The following is a 17,996-nucleotide window of genomic DNA, read 5'->3' as shown; positions in this document are numbered from 1 at the left end:
TTGCATCCAGAATGGCTCAGAGAAAAAAGAGGACAGAATGAGTGAGAGAGAGAGAGAGAGAGAGAGAGGGATACAGAGAAGGAGAAATGATTAAAAAAAAAAAAAAGGTGAGGGGAGGTTGATGGTGGGAAGACAAAAAGAAAGCAACATCAAATGGGAGCACATCAAACAAAAACCCCTCCCGAGGACTTAGAGAATCAGCCTCTTTTCCTTTTCCTGTCTCCAGTCCCTAACTCTTAGGAGGCACTGACAAGCCTGGAGAGGGTTCTGTTGTGTTTTCCACTGTGGGGTGAGAGACTTCCAGACAAATATACTCTAGAAGGTCCGGTCCTCACTCTCGCTCCCCAGAGATTAAAATTATCTTTCTTTCCCTCTCTCCTCCTCCCTCTCTCTCTCTCGTTATGGATTCTCATTGGAGAACCTCGCTCGCCGCTGTCAGCCTCGTGCTATAAGGTCAAGATCCTCTGCTGAAAGTTTTTCTTTTAGCCTCAGGACTATTTTCTATCTCCTATTCCCCTGCCGCTGAATGCAGACTGCAGCGAAGCCCCCAAGGAAAACCAAAGCCCATCTCTAAAAATATATAGACTTCCCTAGGCATGTGAGCACACTGCGAGAGTGGGGATTTAGTGTTTGCTTTTAATGGAAAGCATTGTCTTTGCTTGGAGGCATAGGAGAGGCCATTGGCATTTTTTATCTACTGGAGATAGATAGCAGGGAAGGAAGGGGAGAATGGGAGTTAATCTCAACGTGAGAATGTCTGTGGTCACCGGTGGTTTAGCGGGGCTCTGGGGAAGCGATACTGGTGTGTGTGTGTGCTTGTTTGTCTGTGTGTGTGACCGCTATGAGTGGCGATGTGTGCGTGCGTGCGTGCGTGTGTGTGTAGTAGAGCTGCACTAACGAGATCCCTGAAGAACACCTCGCTCACGGCTAAGGGAGTGAGATCACACCATGCTCTTCCTCTCATTCACACCGGCTTAGCCAACACTGTCCCCGCGGTGGAGAGGGGAGAGCGCCTGGGGAACGCCAAACTGAGGCAGCAATTACCTGCATCTCACTACGTTGGTCAAGGGAGAACACAGCTAAATTGAATAAGGCTTTCCCTATCGCACGTCGGCACGCACGCCTTCACACGCGTGCAAGCGCCTAGGCCGGGGCAAGCGCACGCACACACACACACACACACACACACACACACAAAACAATCAGTGATCCATCCCAGCGGCGTCCTCTCCAGATAGGGTACGGTAACCACTGCTCACCGGCGAGACTCCCTCTCGGTGAGAAAAAGAAGCGCGTCGTCTGATTGACTCACTCACACCTCCATATGACTGTTAAATCGTCTTATATGCACAGTCAATTCAGGCTTAGTGCCTCCGCCGAGCCCCACGGGCCCGGGTGATAATTTGACTTTTATTGAAATTCAGCTCCAGTGGGTTCAAGGTGGTTGAAGGTCGTTCTTTTACTGCCGCAGATGAGACGGGGGGAGAGCGCGGCGTCAAAACCCTCAAGGCTCCTCTCTCTCTCTCTCTCTCGCTCTCTCTCTCCTGCTTTCTCCCCTCTGTCTCCCTCTCTGCCAGTGGGGGAATTATACAAGAGGCACAAGTCAATTTTGTGGTGCATCCAAACATGGTTAACAACAGCGTTTAATGAGATTGGATATAGCTAGCTGCTGTTTGCCTCCCCCCTCCAACACAGTCTTTTTTATTGCTTTCAATGGTACACTGCCCGTGTGCTTTATTCTTGGGGAGAAACTAGCGGTGACAGAAATGACTCTGTATTAAGTTTCGCTTTTCAGGATTAAAGGAGAGGCTTTTTTTCTGTATTCATTTTCTTGTTATTCATGTATTCTTTTTAAGGCAGGGCTTCTCACACTTGGGTGTAAAATCTCCAGCCTGTCTCGGCCCCCCATTTCTCTCTCTCTCTCTCTTTCTGTATCTCTCTCTCTTTGCTCTGATAAATGCCACCCAAGGTTTTGAGTCAGACTCTGAGGCTGTGCCAGCGGAGGTGATAGGAGGAGCAGCTGGGCTCTGGTGTGTTGGTGTGCGTCATGTGTGCACACGAATACTGTGTCTCAGGGTGTCTGTGTACACTTGTGCGTGTGAGTGTACGTATGCGACTGTGTGTGTGTGTGTGTGTGTGTTTGTGTGTGTGCGCACAGCATGTCCATGAATTGCTTTCTGCTCTTATCCGTCCTTTACGCCTTAATTTCTCTCTGCTGTCAGTGTGATGTCTGCTGCCCGGTTTAAGGCGGCAACAGTTTTGTTCTCCGTCTTGTGTTCGTGTTTGTCTGTTCGCAAATGTTGCATGTGCTGCGAGGAGACAGAGTGTGTGCCTCGGTACATTCAGGCAGCAGAAATGGGGTCATGTGGTTTCTGAGAAATGATGTGACTCTTGCGTTCAGCTAAGGTTAGATCCATTCCTGGATAAGATGACACAGGGCATTGCCACATGACGCCCTCTCCATCGCACTGTCTCTCCGATTTACTCCCTCCATATCTGATTCAGTATCCCTCTTCACATGAACTACTCTCTCTCTCTCTCTCTCTCTCTCTCTCTCTCTCTCTCTCTCTCTCTCTCTTTCTCTCTCGCTGCCCTCCATGCGGGTCCCACATATTATGGGATGGTTATCTCAGTTCAAGGCTTTGACAGTGTGACAGGAAAGGACAGTCAGTTCTGTCTATCTCTCTGCCCCCCTAACCCCCAGTCGCTATAAAATGCAACCAGGCGAGTCACACCGAGATGCCATCTGAGTCACTTGTACACTGTACACATATTTGACATTGCCCATTTGACATTACTGATCCCTCTATTTCGGTCTCCTTTTTTTTTACTTGGTTTTGTGCTTTTTTTTTCTCTCACAGTCCCACAGCGCACACACACACACACACACACACACACACACACACACACACAGGACTGTGCTAATGACAATTCTTACTGTCTTAATCAGAGTGAAGGACTGTGGTGGGAGTAATTGAGATGACATCATTGTCTTCACTCAGCGCTATTTCCTGGTCTGCTTGTGGAACAAAGATGCTTTAACTCACCCCAGATAGCCCATTAGCTACAGCTCACTGCTAAATGTCAGCCTTGCACAATCCCACTGCAGGACCTGGATTTGGTTCTTCTCTGTCAGTCCACTTGCGTAGCTGAAGTGATGACAGGGCCAAGTGAGGGCAAACGTCGAACTTCCATTTGTGAAGTTGAGAAATGTCAAAGCTCTAGCATATAGACCTTCATTGTAAAGACACGTTCCTTATGGAAACGGCTAGATTACATTTCACGTAGGCTCTCCAACATAAACATGGAGTTCGGTCAGGTATTCAGAGCTTCATTTTCCCATTCTGCCCTTTGGAAGCTGAGCATTTCCACAATAGTATCTTGGCACGGTTGTTGCTGTAAAGTGATACTCCTCGGGCCCTCATGGTTCACGTCAACTAATTCCATATACTTCTAAATGGGGTATTGATCAAAAAAATAGTTTTCTCATGTCAAATTGCTGCTTTTGATGTTTTTGTTAGAAAGACAGGAGAGGGTTAGGAGCAGGAGTCAGAAAGAGAATAGATGACAGTGGGTGGGTGTGGCTGAGTGATTGGGAAGCCAGCCAAAGCCTTGTTCGAGAGCCAGTGAACCATTGGGGAGTAGTCTCCCTCTCTCTAAATGCTGTTTTGTGAGGTGAGGAGCCTGATAAGGGTTGTAATTACTTCATTTTACTGCAGCAAATTGCCAGGTTTCTTAAAAGCAGACAGGCTGGCTGAGGTAATATCAGCCTTAATGAGTATTGTGATGGTGGAGGGAGGCTAGCTGCCTCCATCTGGATTATCACTAGGTCACTGTTGCTGGTCTGCTGCTGCAGGAAAGCTTGGTGGATCCTGGGCTTTTTAATGGGAAGTATAAAATGGTATTGAGTTTCTCTATTTTACTACCCTTCTCATTTCTGTTTGACTGTCTGATCACAGTATTTATATTAATTAATATTATGTACTTATGTATTATATCACGCATAATATGTGAGGAACATGCATATATCCTAATGTTCACATTTTCACATTGTGAATGCCATTTTGATTCATATCCATATCAAGATATTCCTTATTACTGCACTTTTAAATTTGCACTCGGGAATTAATCTTGCAAACACCTTGCAAAAATCTGTTCAAGAGTTGTGTGTCAGTGTGTGTTTATGCATGTGTGTGTGTACCTCCAGTACATACTGCATTCATATATGCTTGCATCTGTATGTCAGTGCACATATACCGTGTGTACTTTCCCTTGTCAGGGATGGTGCTAATCATTATTTATACCTAGTGGGGGAAGAGCAACAGAAATGCTGCTTTTTGATTGGCTCCTGTGAGAATCATTAAATGATGGCCTTCTAATGGAACTGCAGAATTCCCTGAGCGGTGTCATCAATACCTGGTTCACTTGGAAAATCTACATGGAGGGGGATTATGTTTCTGCTGTGTGCGTGGGGAAGAGATAGAAAAACAGAAATTTGAAATGGCATATCGTTTGTCAGAATGCTGAACACGGTGCTTCACCAGGTTATGTTGATATGATTTAGCCTATTTATGGAAATTTGAATATCCCCACTGTTTGGCCTGAAACTGATACTCATGTTATGAAATATTTTCAAGACTTGTGCGAGTCACATTGATCTGTGTTTAGCATAAGCTCTGCACACAGCACTTCCAGTATGTGGTTGAGCTATTACCAATGTTTGTTCCTTAGTGCAGCAGAGAAGGAGGAATGATTGGAAGTCTTTGGCACTTAAGCTAAAAGTAATTAGGTTGTTTGTTTTAATGGACCCTTAGGATGGAACAAATCCTTGGTTAGATTCTCCCCATCTGTCTGTGGTAATGGTTACATCTCTGTGTACCTGTTCATCCACTCAATGTTTGTTTTATGGCACAGCAAACTTTGGGTTACTACTCTATGCCTTTGCAACATATCAAAGCACACACATCTATACATGTGCATGCACAAATTCTCAGACACTCCTACACATGTGCACATATAAATATACATGCCCACGCATGTATGCAAGCATATATACACATATGACTGCTGCAGTGCATATGTTAGTTCTAACAGTAAGTATGGCTAGAGAATGGCTGCTGCTATTTATCATCTTTGAAATAAGGGGAGAGAGGAAGCATGTCTGCTGTTCAGCCTTGAAATGAGATCAAAGTGTGCGTGTGTGTGTGTGTGTGTGTGTGTGTGAGAGAGAGAAAGAGACAGACACAGAGAGAGAGAGAGAGAGAGAGAGAGAGAGAGAGAGAGGGAGAGAGAGAGAGAGAGAGAGAAATATGTAGGTTGAGGATGACTCTTCTAATTGGAAGCTCCATTTCTTTTCTAATAAGTGCAGGGACAAAGGGTCAGACCCGAGAGCCCTATCTGAAGCCTGGACACACTCAACACTGTCTTGACTCTGATGCTTGGGTATTATATGTGCTGCAGCCAGAAGGCTCGTGTGTGTGTGTGTGTGTGTGTGTGTGTGTGCGTGTGTGTGTGTGTGTGTGTGTGCGCGTGCGTGCGTGTTTTTGTGTGTGTCCTTTCTCCATCCTCTCCTATCCTGCATAGGGAGCATGGAAAGGAAAAGTCAAGCCTCCCTATAGCCTGTCATTAACAGCAGGCAGAGAGAGAGAGAGAAAGGAAGAGAGAGGGAGAGAGAGAGATGAGGGGAAGGAAAGGAAGTGAGAAGGCAAAAAAAGAAGCGGGGAAAAGTGAAGAAGATGAAAGACAGTGGTAAATGGGGAGTGAAGAAGCGCACAGAGAAGGGGAGGAGAAAGGATGCGCCGGGATTAAGGGAGAAGGGGTGGGGCGGGGGTGGCGGGTGAGGAGAGGGAGAGAGGAGGAATGGAGGAGTCGGAGAGGAAAGAGGGAGGAGAAGGAGGTGGAGGTAAAGAGAGAGAGAGGGGTTTGGCGGGGGAGGGGGGAGGGGGTTATGATGAATTAAAGATGACACTCTCCGGCAGCCTGGTTTCTAAAGATCACTCTGTCTGCTAATGTAATGTTAATGAATGCAAATGATGTGCCTAACCTCTCTCCCCTGACCAGGGAAGGGAGGGGGGAGAGAGAGAGAGAGAGAGAGAGAGGGAGAGAAAGAGAGGGGGTGGTGGAAGGGTGGTACATATGTGCTGTATCCACGCTACACCCGTTGCTGAGTGACTGACTGACCACTAAGCTATGATTAGATGCATGAACCTCTTGTCACCAGCTACATCGACTGTGTACCTGTCTGTGTTCCCGCCTCGGGGGGAGGCTGCTGTGTTTTCCTCTTCCCCTTACACAACAAGTCTATTACAAACCAATAACAGTGGAGAGAAGGTACATGGGAGTGTGTGTGTGTGTGTGTGTGCCTGCTCACCAAGTGCCGCAAGGTTGAATCTAAAGTATTATGTGATGTGGCAGCCCAGATGTGCGAGGCCAAGAGAATGTCACCTTGCAGTGATGATAGGATCGTCTCATCAAGCCCCGCCGATATTGCATGTATATTCATTTTGCTATCTTGTGAGACATTCCTGCTAACATCTGCTGCTGATCTCACTCTCGCTTCCTTCTATATCTTCTTTTCATCTCTCTTGGCTGTGTCTCTTGTCTCAGACGGTGACCCGGTCCTGTTTCACGCTGAAAATTGTATTTTCGCTCAGCCAGAAGCGAGTTATGACTGGGCGCTCTGAACACTGTGATAAGTTTGTGTGTTTATGTGTGCGTGTGCGAGTGTGTGTGTGTGATTTGTGAGCCTGTTCATTTAATTCTGTCTGTGGCTCAGTGATGCGGGACTTGTGTATCCCATCACTCTGCGCTAATGTCCCAGAGGATGGCAGATTATTTTCTGTTCAATTTTCAAATCAGCCACATTGTCATTTCTGTCTTCGGGGAGACATAGAAGTAACATATTTCTTTTGATGTATTTCTCTTGACTGTTCTGTAGCCTCTATTTAAAGCAAAAACCCTTCAGTGTGAGTGACAGTGCTTTAGCGTGGCGCAGATTAGAAATGTCTCACATCTGTGTTCGCAAGGATTGTCTTTTCTGTTGAAGGTGGTGACTCAATCACAGATATCACCTCTTTCATGTTCTTCCTACCCAGAAGCAGTGCTGAGGCTCAATCTCCCCATGTACTGCCTCAACACATCAGCACAAACCCCATCACTGATCTCAAATCAGCTCAAAGCGCTCCGCCACGCTGGACTTGAGCTGATCCTGGGAAGCCATTTTGTCTTCAATCCAATAAACAGTCTGGTGAGAATTCTGTTTCCAATTCCGACCAATTGCGTTGGTCTCTTTTTTTTTTTTATTTCCCAGTGCGCAGTGACTGAATCGTGGGAGGGGATCGGAAGACATAGACATTTCTACAGGGGGAACTTCCACTCCATTTGTTCAGAAAATATTTCACTCTGTCAAAATCTTCCTCTTTTATTCGTAAATCCCTTGAGTGGACAGCTGATTAGTTTGGGAGACGCAGCAGCTTTCACTCTTGTTTGTTTGTCACTTTGTTTTCAGCCCCACATTAAGATGCCAGGCTCAGCGGGCTGCCATGGGGCTTCATCATTGTTAAGTGCTCATTTCAATCCTGCTGGTTTCTCTTCTTGATTTTTTCATCGCTCTCTCTCTCTCTCTCTCTGTCTCTCTCTCCTTCCTTCAATCGCTTTCTCTCTGCCCTCCCATCTTTTTTTTCAATTTCTGTGAAAACCCCTCTTAAGCATAGTCGTTCAAAGCCCTAGGATCTTATTTCAGTGTGTTGCTTCAATCACAAAGAGAAGGCCCTCTCAGCCCAGCATCCAGCATCTGGACATGATTGTCTCATTGAATTACAAAGTGCACCAGCATCCTTGAACAGGAGGACATAGTGATGGGGGGGGGGGGGGGGGGGGGGGGGTTTGAAGGATGGGTGAATGGAAAAGATGTGTTATGGGATAGGAAGGGGAATCTGCAGAGAATTGTCTGCAGTATTGACTGAGGAGCCAGGGAGCTTCAGAGAGGCGCTTCAGCACATGTTCTATCGACCAACGACCATACAAGCACACAGACATGGCCACAAAGGGGGAACTTACACAGGCATGTCACCATACTGACTTCTACACTCAAGAATTAAACACATACATAAAGGCTCAAAGAGGATGAATAGATTGGGTGATCCGCTCTCACTGTTCTTCTCTGCGACTCTCTTTCAATAGATGTTCTCTGGCCCAAGTGCTGGCAATATGTAATCATGCGTATCTATGTGATGTATCATGCGACTGCTTGCTGACGTGTAATTGTGTGAAGAGGGCTGGCTTATCGATCTGTAACGCAGGGCCCCATCAATGTTTAATGCAGTCCCTCTTGCTCTTCCATTGCTCCCCCTCCCTCTCTCGATCCCTCTTTCTCTCTCTGGAAACGGCCCACCATTTGGTATTGATCCACCAAGGGTTGCTAATGAGAAGGAGCCGTGTTTTCTGGGACTGGAGGCTGTAGGCCTTTGGTTTGGACCTTGGTTTTGGATCGGCTGGGGGCTTCTCTCACTTTGACTAGAACTGGGGCTTGAGCAGTGCAATAACTGGCAGTGCACCTGCTTGGATAGCCCATACACAATGAGCCAACCAACAGCCATTCTATGATTTAGAGTAACTAATATTCTACAATGTAGTCACATTACGTCCTTTGGCCTTGCGGCTCTTTGAATCCATTTAGTGCCGGACACCCTGACACCTACAAGCTATTGTTTTCCAATAGATTTATGAGCTATGGTTACGTAGTCAACATTTAGCTCTATGTTTATCATTTTCCCACAGACTGAACTGCTAGTGAACCTGCTGCGTCTAATTTATTGGCGCTCGCAGGTGGAGCTGACACAGCAGAATACGAATGCAGGGGGAAAACACTCCGGGCTATCCTCCAAACATCAGGGACTACAGCTAGCTAGTGCCTTTCCTCTTCTTCTGAAGGACTTACTACAAAAAAGTGAATGGAGAGCAAATGGGGGTGTGGTCAGACCTAATTGCCATCTGAATCAGGGGAGCCAACCGGAAAAAAAGGGGACTAATTGTTTTTATGGGGGTTTTATGGTCTAAGCTGAGGAGTAGTCTAAGCGTGAAACTACTGGGGCCCACAAACAGTAAGGAGAGTTGAATGGAGGAAAATTACAGTGTCCCAACTGCTTCAGATCGGTGGAAGTAAATTAAGTTGGAGGCAAATTTGTTTATCCAAGCAAATTATCCTATGCATGAGTTAGGGGAAATGTGTATGAAACAGTGACCTGATCATACCCAAAAACCACAAGCCACGAATCAAATGAAGTGTTTGATCCCAAAGCGCAATAATATCCATGTTGGAAAAATGTTGCTGCCTGAAATGCACCAGTCAATATTTCCAAAACCTAGATGATTAGGTCCTCAAAAACATAATTGTTTTTTAAGCATAGGTCATACGATGACTCATAATAACTTCAGTGGTAACACATGATGTGCTTTACTGCCATGCCAGCAATCATTCTGTAAGAGCTGGCCTTTTTTTTTTAAATGGGGGATATCTCATTTTGGAATGAAACTCTTCAAATCCAATTATGATTAAATGGATGAACGGTCACATAACAGCTCATTTTGAAGAAAAACACATACACACACACACACACAGGGGACATTTTCCAAATCCCCAGTGTCAGTGGACAGGTGTGTGAGCTGTGGTATGACGGCTGTTTGAGCCCCACCCCACTGCTAATAACCACTTAGCATACTCCATTTACTCATCTGCTACTCTAGTATTCTGCTAATGGTCGACATTAGGTCACATGACACGGCTCATCCACCCCTCCCATGGGCCTTTGACCTTTTTCCTCCCACCTTCACCGCCTTATGCCTCCCGCCCCCCGCCCCCCTCCTTCCCCTTAAAAAGGAAATGGGAAATGGCCTTCCCCGGTGCCTGTGCGATTTGACTAAAGCTTCTGTGATTTCCCCTGAGAAAGGGTTGGCAGTCCCCACGATGCGGGCTGGCGCTTAGGGCTGTTTCATACTCCTATCTCCCCGGCTGACAGCAGTTGTACAGGCAGGCAGGCGGGCTATAGCCGGCTGGCTCTGGAAACTAGACGAGGCAAGGCTGATCTTAGGGAAATTGAAATACTCTGATGGAAGCCGGGTGTGAACAAGGCTGTCACTGTAGGCGAACACGGAAAATTGCTCTCCGAGTTGGCTGGTGAATGTGCGTCTTTGTGTGTGCGTATGGGTCTTCATGTGTGTATGTGTGAGTGTGTGTGTGTGTGTGTGCGTAGTTGAATTACCTGGGCTAATTGGTTCCGTGTCTGAGGACAGTTTCTCTCAGGAAGTGGAGATTGAGAATGAAAGGCCTCTTTCCTTCCTACCGGTGGCCTGTCACTCATCCTCTGTGTACTTGTTTTTTACCAACACCACTTGAACAGCAGATGACAGGCTTCGAGTGCTCCATCATTTGGAATTATTTCTAAATCACTGCAAGTTCAGTGAGATTCCAAGTAAAGCAACAGCTGCGGGTGTGTGTCTCCTGTGGGGGGGGGGGGGGGGGGGGGGGGGGGTAGGTGAGGGGAGGGCGATGCGGGCTGGAACCTCTACTTGAAGGAGAACAGCATCTGCTGGTTTTGTCTTTGCATTTAATCAGAGTGTGATTTCTCCCTTATCAACAACATGTGTGGGTTTTTCTAGCCAACCGTTGGCTGTGATAGTGGATAACGTCCAAGCCAAGGACACAACAACCACAGTTCTCCAGAAGCTTCACGTACTCCACGCTTATCTAGTGGAGATCATCACCCAGACACACCGTTTACTCTCCTCCCCCTAGCTTTTATCTGTTTGGGCACAACAAACACAATTGAGGGCATGTTGTGGCAGGGGACATCAAAGAAAGTGAAGTATGTCCCGGTTCGCTCTCAATAAGACGGAGGGTAGGGGCCGGAGAATAAACTGTCTGTTACAGGGGAAATTATGAATCTATCATTACACCGCTGAGGAGGCCAGCATGTCACCTAGCTCATCAATCTATAAATCTGTGTGTGTGTGAGCGAGAGAGAGAGAGAGAGAGAGAGAGAATGACAGGGTAGAGAGAGAGAGGGAAGAGAGGCCATTGGTTCATGGCAACTGCCGCACTTCTCCTCTCTCACCTGGAGCTATATCAGGTTTCTCCCAATGTGCCAACAAGGCAGATATTAATCAAAACAGGCCTGAAAAACTCCTTGGGTGAGCTGCCAAGCCTATTTGTCTGCGGTGTGTCATAGAGCATTAGCAGGGAGAGAGAGAGAGAGGGGGGGGGGGGGGGGGGGTAGAAGAGAGAGCGGGAACAGAAAGAGAGAAGAAGAGGTGTCATCTTTGTGTTCTCTGTTCTTTCCTAGATATGGGGCCAGATATGACACCTTGTGGATTACAGTAAAGTCCGAAGAGAGATAGGTGATGGACAGATAGAAGAGCCAAATATATTTTTCAAATTCAACTATTCTCTCACCTGCTCTCACCTATCACAGCGGTATTATTCCAATGCTTTAACTCATTTTTGTTCAGATCATTTTTGTGCAGATGTTGAGAAAATCACAGTGAAAAACAAGGCATGTCATTAGCCTCATCAGATCTCAGCTTATAACACATATTTCCGCCATTCCTCCTTTTATAAGTCTTTTCTAAATGTGGACTGAGAACCGCTGCCACGAAAAGTGCCGGGGACCCGACTGCCATGATGGGTTTCTGGGGATGAGTGTCACTACTGAGAGTAAACAAACTGGAATGGCCGCGGCTTGACTAGGCTAGCCTTTGGAGAGCTCCCTCCACACTTGTGAGGCAGCTTTCTCTGGGTAAACAATGTGACAAAGCTCGGCACTCACACACAGCCACACGCACACGCACACACACACACACACACACACACAGAAGCATGCACTCATTTTCACACAAACACGTGTACGCATGCACACATGAACACACACACACACACAAAGACAGGACACACATGCTTTCATGCACACACGCGTGCACACACCCACTCACACACACACCCACTCACACACACATAGAACAGCACACAGAAAACAATCCAAAGCTCAGCATTCAACAGCAGGACAGAGGCGCTCAAACATTCCTTCCAGCAAAGTGCCAGGGCTTTGTTCCCATGTCTCTTGTCTTAAGAGAAGTCTAGCAGCGATGGATGAAAAGCTGTGAAGGATTCATCTCCTTTCTGTTCATTCATGATAGTGTCAAGTGCTCATTGGAGAGAAACACTGGGCCTTGAATGCAGCTCAACTCTGCGGAATGATACTCCAAATAGCTTTTTTTTGAGGCTAACCACTCTTTCTCTCTCCCTCCTCCCTATTTTTTTTTTTTTCCCCTCTGCAGAGACCGTGATGGACACGCGGGTGGCCACAGCTGAATTGGGCTGGACAGCATATCCTAACTCTGGGGTGAGTCGTTCTTTGCCAACACACACAGAAAATACAGTGTAAAACAAACAAACAAAAAAGAAAGTACAGCAGTACTCAATTACAGCAAGTGCAGTAAAACTCACTTGGTGTTGCAGAACTTTCTACTTTATCGTCAAAGTTGTCTCTGCTGGGAGGTAGATAGGCTGGTTGGTAGGTGAGTAACCATGAAATAAGGTGGACAGACAGATGTACCATCACACAGACAGACACACAGGCAAGCAGGTAGGCAGGACGAGCGAACAGTCTTAGTAGTGGCCCATGTAGCTCCTATTATGGGTATTATTTTCTCTCCGTCCGTGTTCATAATGACTTAATGATATAATGGGTCCACGTAAGCCCCAGAACGGAGTACCTAAGTCCCTGTAAATGGATGCTAGGGGGATACCATAGACATAATGATACTGTAATGATACATTTATGCAGGGAAGTGGAGGTATTAGGATGAAACGGGGGAGGAGGAGCAGAGAGGATGGAAACGCTCCCGGCTTTTTCAGATTTTAAGGGAACTATTTTAGACTTTCAGGTAGTTTCATGCACATGAAAGGGGTGGAAGAAAGTGCCAAGTCATCAGAATGGGAACAGGGTTCTTCTTTGTTTTGCTAAGGTTAGAATCCTAATGTCAGGAGTATGATTGTCCTATTACACTAATGGACTTGAAGTGAACTTATTTCTAAGACCTTTTTTCTCAGTGCTGTAATTCAACGAAAAGCTCAACAGCCCGTCGCTGATAGCATGAATCATGCAGCAGCTATGCAGGGCAGACAGTGGCGGCTCCTCGCATGTTCTGGGTCTTTGGGTCTTTATGAGGCATTTTACACACAAGTAAAGGGGGCTTTTAATGCTCTGTGGAACAGGGCTTTGGCTCTATGCTGACACACTCTCAAATGGTTAACTGATGTTTTTTGTCTTCCTGAAGGAATACCCACTTCGAATAACGTGGAATATAGCTCTCTAGGGTTTATGTGTGTGTGTGTGTGTGTGTGGGCGTGGGTGTGGGTGTGTATCCTGAGGGGTTCTTATGCCATCTTGTTAACAGGAATTCGTGGCTTGGTGCCAGCCGCTAGTAGGTAAAGTTCAGATCGTCTAGCTTGTCTTTTCATGCGCACTTTTCATTCTCACCTATCACAGCGGTATTATTCCAACGCTTTAACTTCTGTTATTATCTAATTTTTGTTCAGATCATTTTTGTGCAGATGTTGAGAAAATCACAGTGAAAAACAAGACATGTCATTAGCCTCATCAGATCTCAGCTTATAACACATATTTCCGCCATTCCTCCTTTTATAAGTCTTTTCTAAATGTGGATTGAGAACCGCTGCCACGAATGATCACTCACAAAAAAGACAAACATACACGCTGAAGGAAGGTACGAATAAATATAATAGACATATTTAATTTAACTGGTAGTTTAGTCTAACCATAAGGATGTAATGTACTGTAATTTTGTGTACATAAAACAGGAGAAACTATAAAGATATAACTAGCATCTTTGTCCTTAGTAATTAGTTTAGTAACCAAAATGTAAACTCTAACCAGGTGTCTCCCTTGTTCTCCATTTTCTTTAGTTATTTAGTTCTATCCGTTTTTAAGTTTAAGTTTGTTTGTTTATTCAGTTGATTTTTTTTATCTCATAGTTCTTAATTGTCTTGATTTTATCTTTCTGCTTTCAATTTAATGTTATTAAATTGTAATTCTTTCTCTTTTTTTGACATTGTCTTTTGTTGTGAAGCGTGTAGTGAGTACTTTGAAAAGCGCTATACAAATAACATTTATTATTATTATTATTAGGTGATATACATTTCAAATATCTAATACACACATTTCAGATTGCCTGGTTGGAATTAGCTGTTGTTTTATAGCTCATGGTTGTGTCACATGTAAATAACGGCAAGTTCATTAATTAAATGTAATACTGGCATGAACAGTGAACAATGATCTGGCTATGTTGCATCAGTCAGCAAATATTTACATCCACCTCGGGTCACACAAGGAGCTGGGTAAACATTGCACTGCGCTCCCGGGCCAAGGATCTTACAGTTAAATATTGCATTAATTGTGTCAGCGGGGATGCACGGCCGTTACCTCACAGCTATTTCATTATGGAGGAGCGGTGGCCTGTCAGCTGTCAGTTTGCCTGACAAAAACCGCTTGATCTCGCCGCTCTGGCAGTTTGGATACATCACGCGCTCTCCTGCACAGCTCCTCCACCGTGTGCACCGGCTCTGGAGAACCTGAGGTCTTCATCGGGGTTGAGGCGCGTTGTTCTCGGGCTTCGCTCTCTGTTGCTCATCTATAAGGCTGTGAAACGCAAGCAATGCTGTTCAGTGTAAAGGATCGGTTTAGCCAAGTCATGACCAACAAGGTTTTGCTTACGTAACATGCAACGGAATAAATCTTATTTCTGTTAGGTGGATCAGGACTCATACGGTGCAGAGCTGTTACATTTTGTTCTCCGTGAAGAGGAGGTGCGCAGCAAGACCTACCGAGTAGAGACTTCTACAGTGCTATTTCCATCGAGGCCTGTTCAGTTCAGCAAGCCTCCAGGCACACAGAGCCTCTTGTCTGTGTTGAGCGTCGTTTTTTAAGCTACTCCTGTTGTAAGGGTTCAGGGAGGGAGAGATCTGCTGCAGGGAGAATACACTCTTACTCACTGGTAGAACTTACCGTACCGCTCAGCTGTCTTGACCTTGCTGGTAGAGTGTGTGAGACGTGGTGTAAGTGTGTACTTGCGTGTGTGTGTGTGTGAGAGAGAGAGAGAGAGAGAGAGAGAGAGGGGTGCTGTGTTCAGAGCGGCTCAAGGCAATGTTACGTCTGAGTGAGGAGGCAAGGTCTTGCATGCGCTCACCGACACACACACACACACATATTTTCATCTCTCTCTCTCTCTCTCTCTCTCTCTCTCTTGCACACACACACACACACACACACACACAGATACACAAACACACACACTAAATTCAGCAGGTTTTCTATGGATTTCTGGTGGGTGAGAGTTAGGGTTATAACGATGTCAAACTCGGTTGATGGTAGACAATTTCAGGATGTGTAACACTGACCTGTGGGGCCTTGAGGTGCCCCACTTTGTTTTTACAACCATACTGTTGATTTGGAAGCCCAATATCCAACCAAATACACTCAACATACTTGTATATTCCATCTGACTGCACCACATCTCATATAATGAGCATATTGTACATGACTAAGTCATAGGTGAACACGAACGCATACATCGCATTATATAACCATCTGTGTAGCCTACAGGGTTTGTGTGAATAGTCGTGTTCATGTAATGTTATGTTATGTGGGGTGTGCAGTGAGTTTTGACATAGATTACATACTTCCTTGCACACACTGATTTTATTTATGATGTATGATGATATCGCGTTGTGCGCTGTGTGTTGCTGGCCTTTGTGCTTCGCTGTTTGACCCCAATAACTCAGACTCTCTCGTCATGCTCGTGTACAGGCACACACGCAGGCACACGCACACACACACACACACACACACACACACTCATAGAAAGAGAGAAAAGACAAACACCCCAGTACATTGTCCCCTGTGTTATCCGATACATCTCATTAATTTTCTTTAGTAACTTCTCCTTCAAGAGTTTATAAGGAGTTGTGTGTGTGTGTGCGTGCGCCTACGTATGTGTGTGTGTGTGTGTGTGTGTGTTTGTCTGACCTGAAGGGTTAATTTTGAAGGATTGCAGAAGCAGCATCATTAGTTCCAGTGGTATAAACACGAGGACATATCAGGGTTGCCCATGTGGATATGTAATGGAGTGACAGTATGCGCTTGCACACTCACACTCATATGTTTGCATCTCCCAGAAGGAGGGAGCGCTCACAAGGCAAACAGATGTGATGCAGCCATGTATGGCAAGCAATATCCACTCATAATGCACACTTACTTGCACTCTTGCTCTATTCTCTTTTTTCATTGATTCATTTTAGCTGGATATAGTCCTTCTCCCTTCTCTCTCTCTCTCTCTCTCTCCCGCTCTCTCTCTGTCTCTCTATTTCTCCCCTTTTTCTCTCTCTGTGGACCTTTCCTTTCTCTGTCTCTGTTTGTGTTTCTCTGTTCTTCTCGCCTCCATCCTTGAGTCTCTCTCTCTCTCTCCCTCTCTCTCTCTCTCTCTCTCTCTCTCTCTCTCTCTCTCTCTTACACGCACACACTTACTGTATGATAAATAAAATATGGAGTCCCAGGAAGGCAAGTGCCCTTAGACCTAGCCATGCAGCGATGTGACAGAGCAGGCATGAAAGACAATGCACACACACACACACACACACACACACACACACACACAGTCTCCAATGTGAGGAGAAAAGGAAAAGGAAGGGGCTGGGGTGGTGTATTACCGATATTTTGAAGGAGTGGATTTTAAAAACCAAGGAGAGAGGAAAGTCGAATAGAGGAAATGGAAAACAGCAAAAAAATAAGGGACAATAAAAGAAGGCGGGAAAAGTGTAGAATAACAGAACCCTTAAGAGAAGAGAAGGAGGAGTATGGGGACTTCCCGTTTAACAACGATGCAGAGGAAAGGGGGACCAAAAACAAAACTAGCTTTCTTTTGGGAGGGGGCGGGCTGGATTAGGGGAGCGTGGATTGAGGGAAAGTGGAAAAGGAAGCGAATGAGAGATGAGAAGAGAGGGGAGGAGAAATGTGGTGGCGGCGGCGGCGGTGGTGGTGGGTGGGGGTGGGGGGGGTGCTGGCTCAGGAAGAGGAGGGGGGGGAGGCGGTGGTTGGGGAGGGATTAGGAGAAATCGGAGCGGGAGAGGCAAAGAGGTTGATTGTGTGTGAAAAGGGAGGAGGAAAAAAAAAAAAAGAAAAAGGGCTGCCCGGCATTGCTCAGCTTGTGGGTGTGCGTGTGAAAGAGAGCCCCGGGTTAACTCATGTGACTCCGGGAGGTCACCGACAGAGTCCGGGCTTAAGGGCGAGAGCCCGAGGTGGGGTGGGGGTGGGGGGGGGGGGTGGAGGTCGGGGTGGGGGGGGGGGGTTACGAGGTCAGCGGGGTGGCGGTGGCTGCCTTGATAGAGGCTGTGGGGGCTGTCAAGCGTGGAGAAAGAGGGTTGGTTGGCCTGGTTGTAAGGGCTCAGGGACCAGAGGGATAAGGAGGGAGGGGAGGAAGCGACGGATTGGGGCGAGTAGAGGGAGAGAGGGAGCAGAAAGATGAACGGGAGATTTAGGAGAAATCCCCGTGACCCCCCGGTTGCAGCAGGTGCATGAGAAAGGATGGATGTTTGTCTGCACTCGCTCTCGCATCGCTTGCATGCCAGCCTGTATGTTCTCCAGCATAAATTCAAGTGTGTGTGTGTGTGAGTGTATGGAGGCTATAGTAGATGAGGGGTGCTGTTGATGGTGGCTCCCCGCTGTGAACTGTCTCTCAGCGAGGGGCCTGTGGGCTTGGACTGGACAGGTGTCAGCGTACACTCAGCGATTCCTAAAGAGCACAGATAGATCCACAACGGCCATCTTGCCATCTGCTGACCAGACTCCATACACCTCAATTATTCATACACTGACAGACAGACAGGCAAGGGGCTCAACTGGCATAAGGGAACACAGGTGGGGAAA

The 17,996-nt window shown here is 46.4% G+C and overlaps 1 protein-coding gene across 1 annotated transcript in view; it reads left to right on the top strand.

Moving 5' to 3' along the window:
* The window catches only part of ephb1 (EPH receptor B1), a 146,746-nt gene that overhangs the window by 36,397 nt on the left and 92,353 nt on the right, over positions 1–17,996 (top strand). Inside the window, exon 2 of the mRNA XM_071926887.2 lies at positions 12,331–12,395. Coding sequence (XP_071782988.1) covers positions 12,331–12,395 — 65 coding nt within the window. The remainder of the gene's footprint in view (positions 1–12,330; positions 12,396–17,996) is intronic.

This window comes from Centroberyx gerrardi, chromosome 13, assembly GCF_048128805.1.
Source record: "Centroberyx gerrardi isolate f3 chromosome 13, fCenGer3.hap1.cur.20231027, whole genome shotgun sequence".
In the NCBI taxonomy this organism is placed as follows: domain Eukaryota; kingdom Metazoa; phylum Chordata; class Actinopteri; order Beryciformes; family Berycidae; genus Centroberyx; species Centroberyx gerrardi.
Note: the sequence above shows the minus strand (reverse complement) of the source record. Positions and strands in the feature narration are given on the sequence as shown.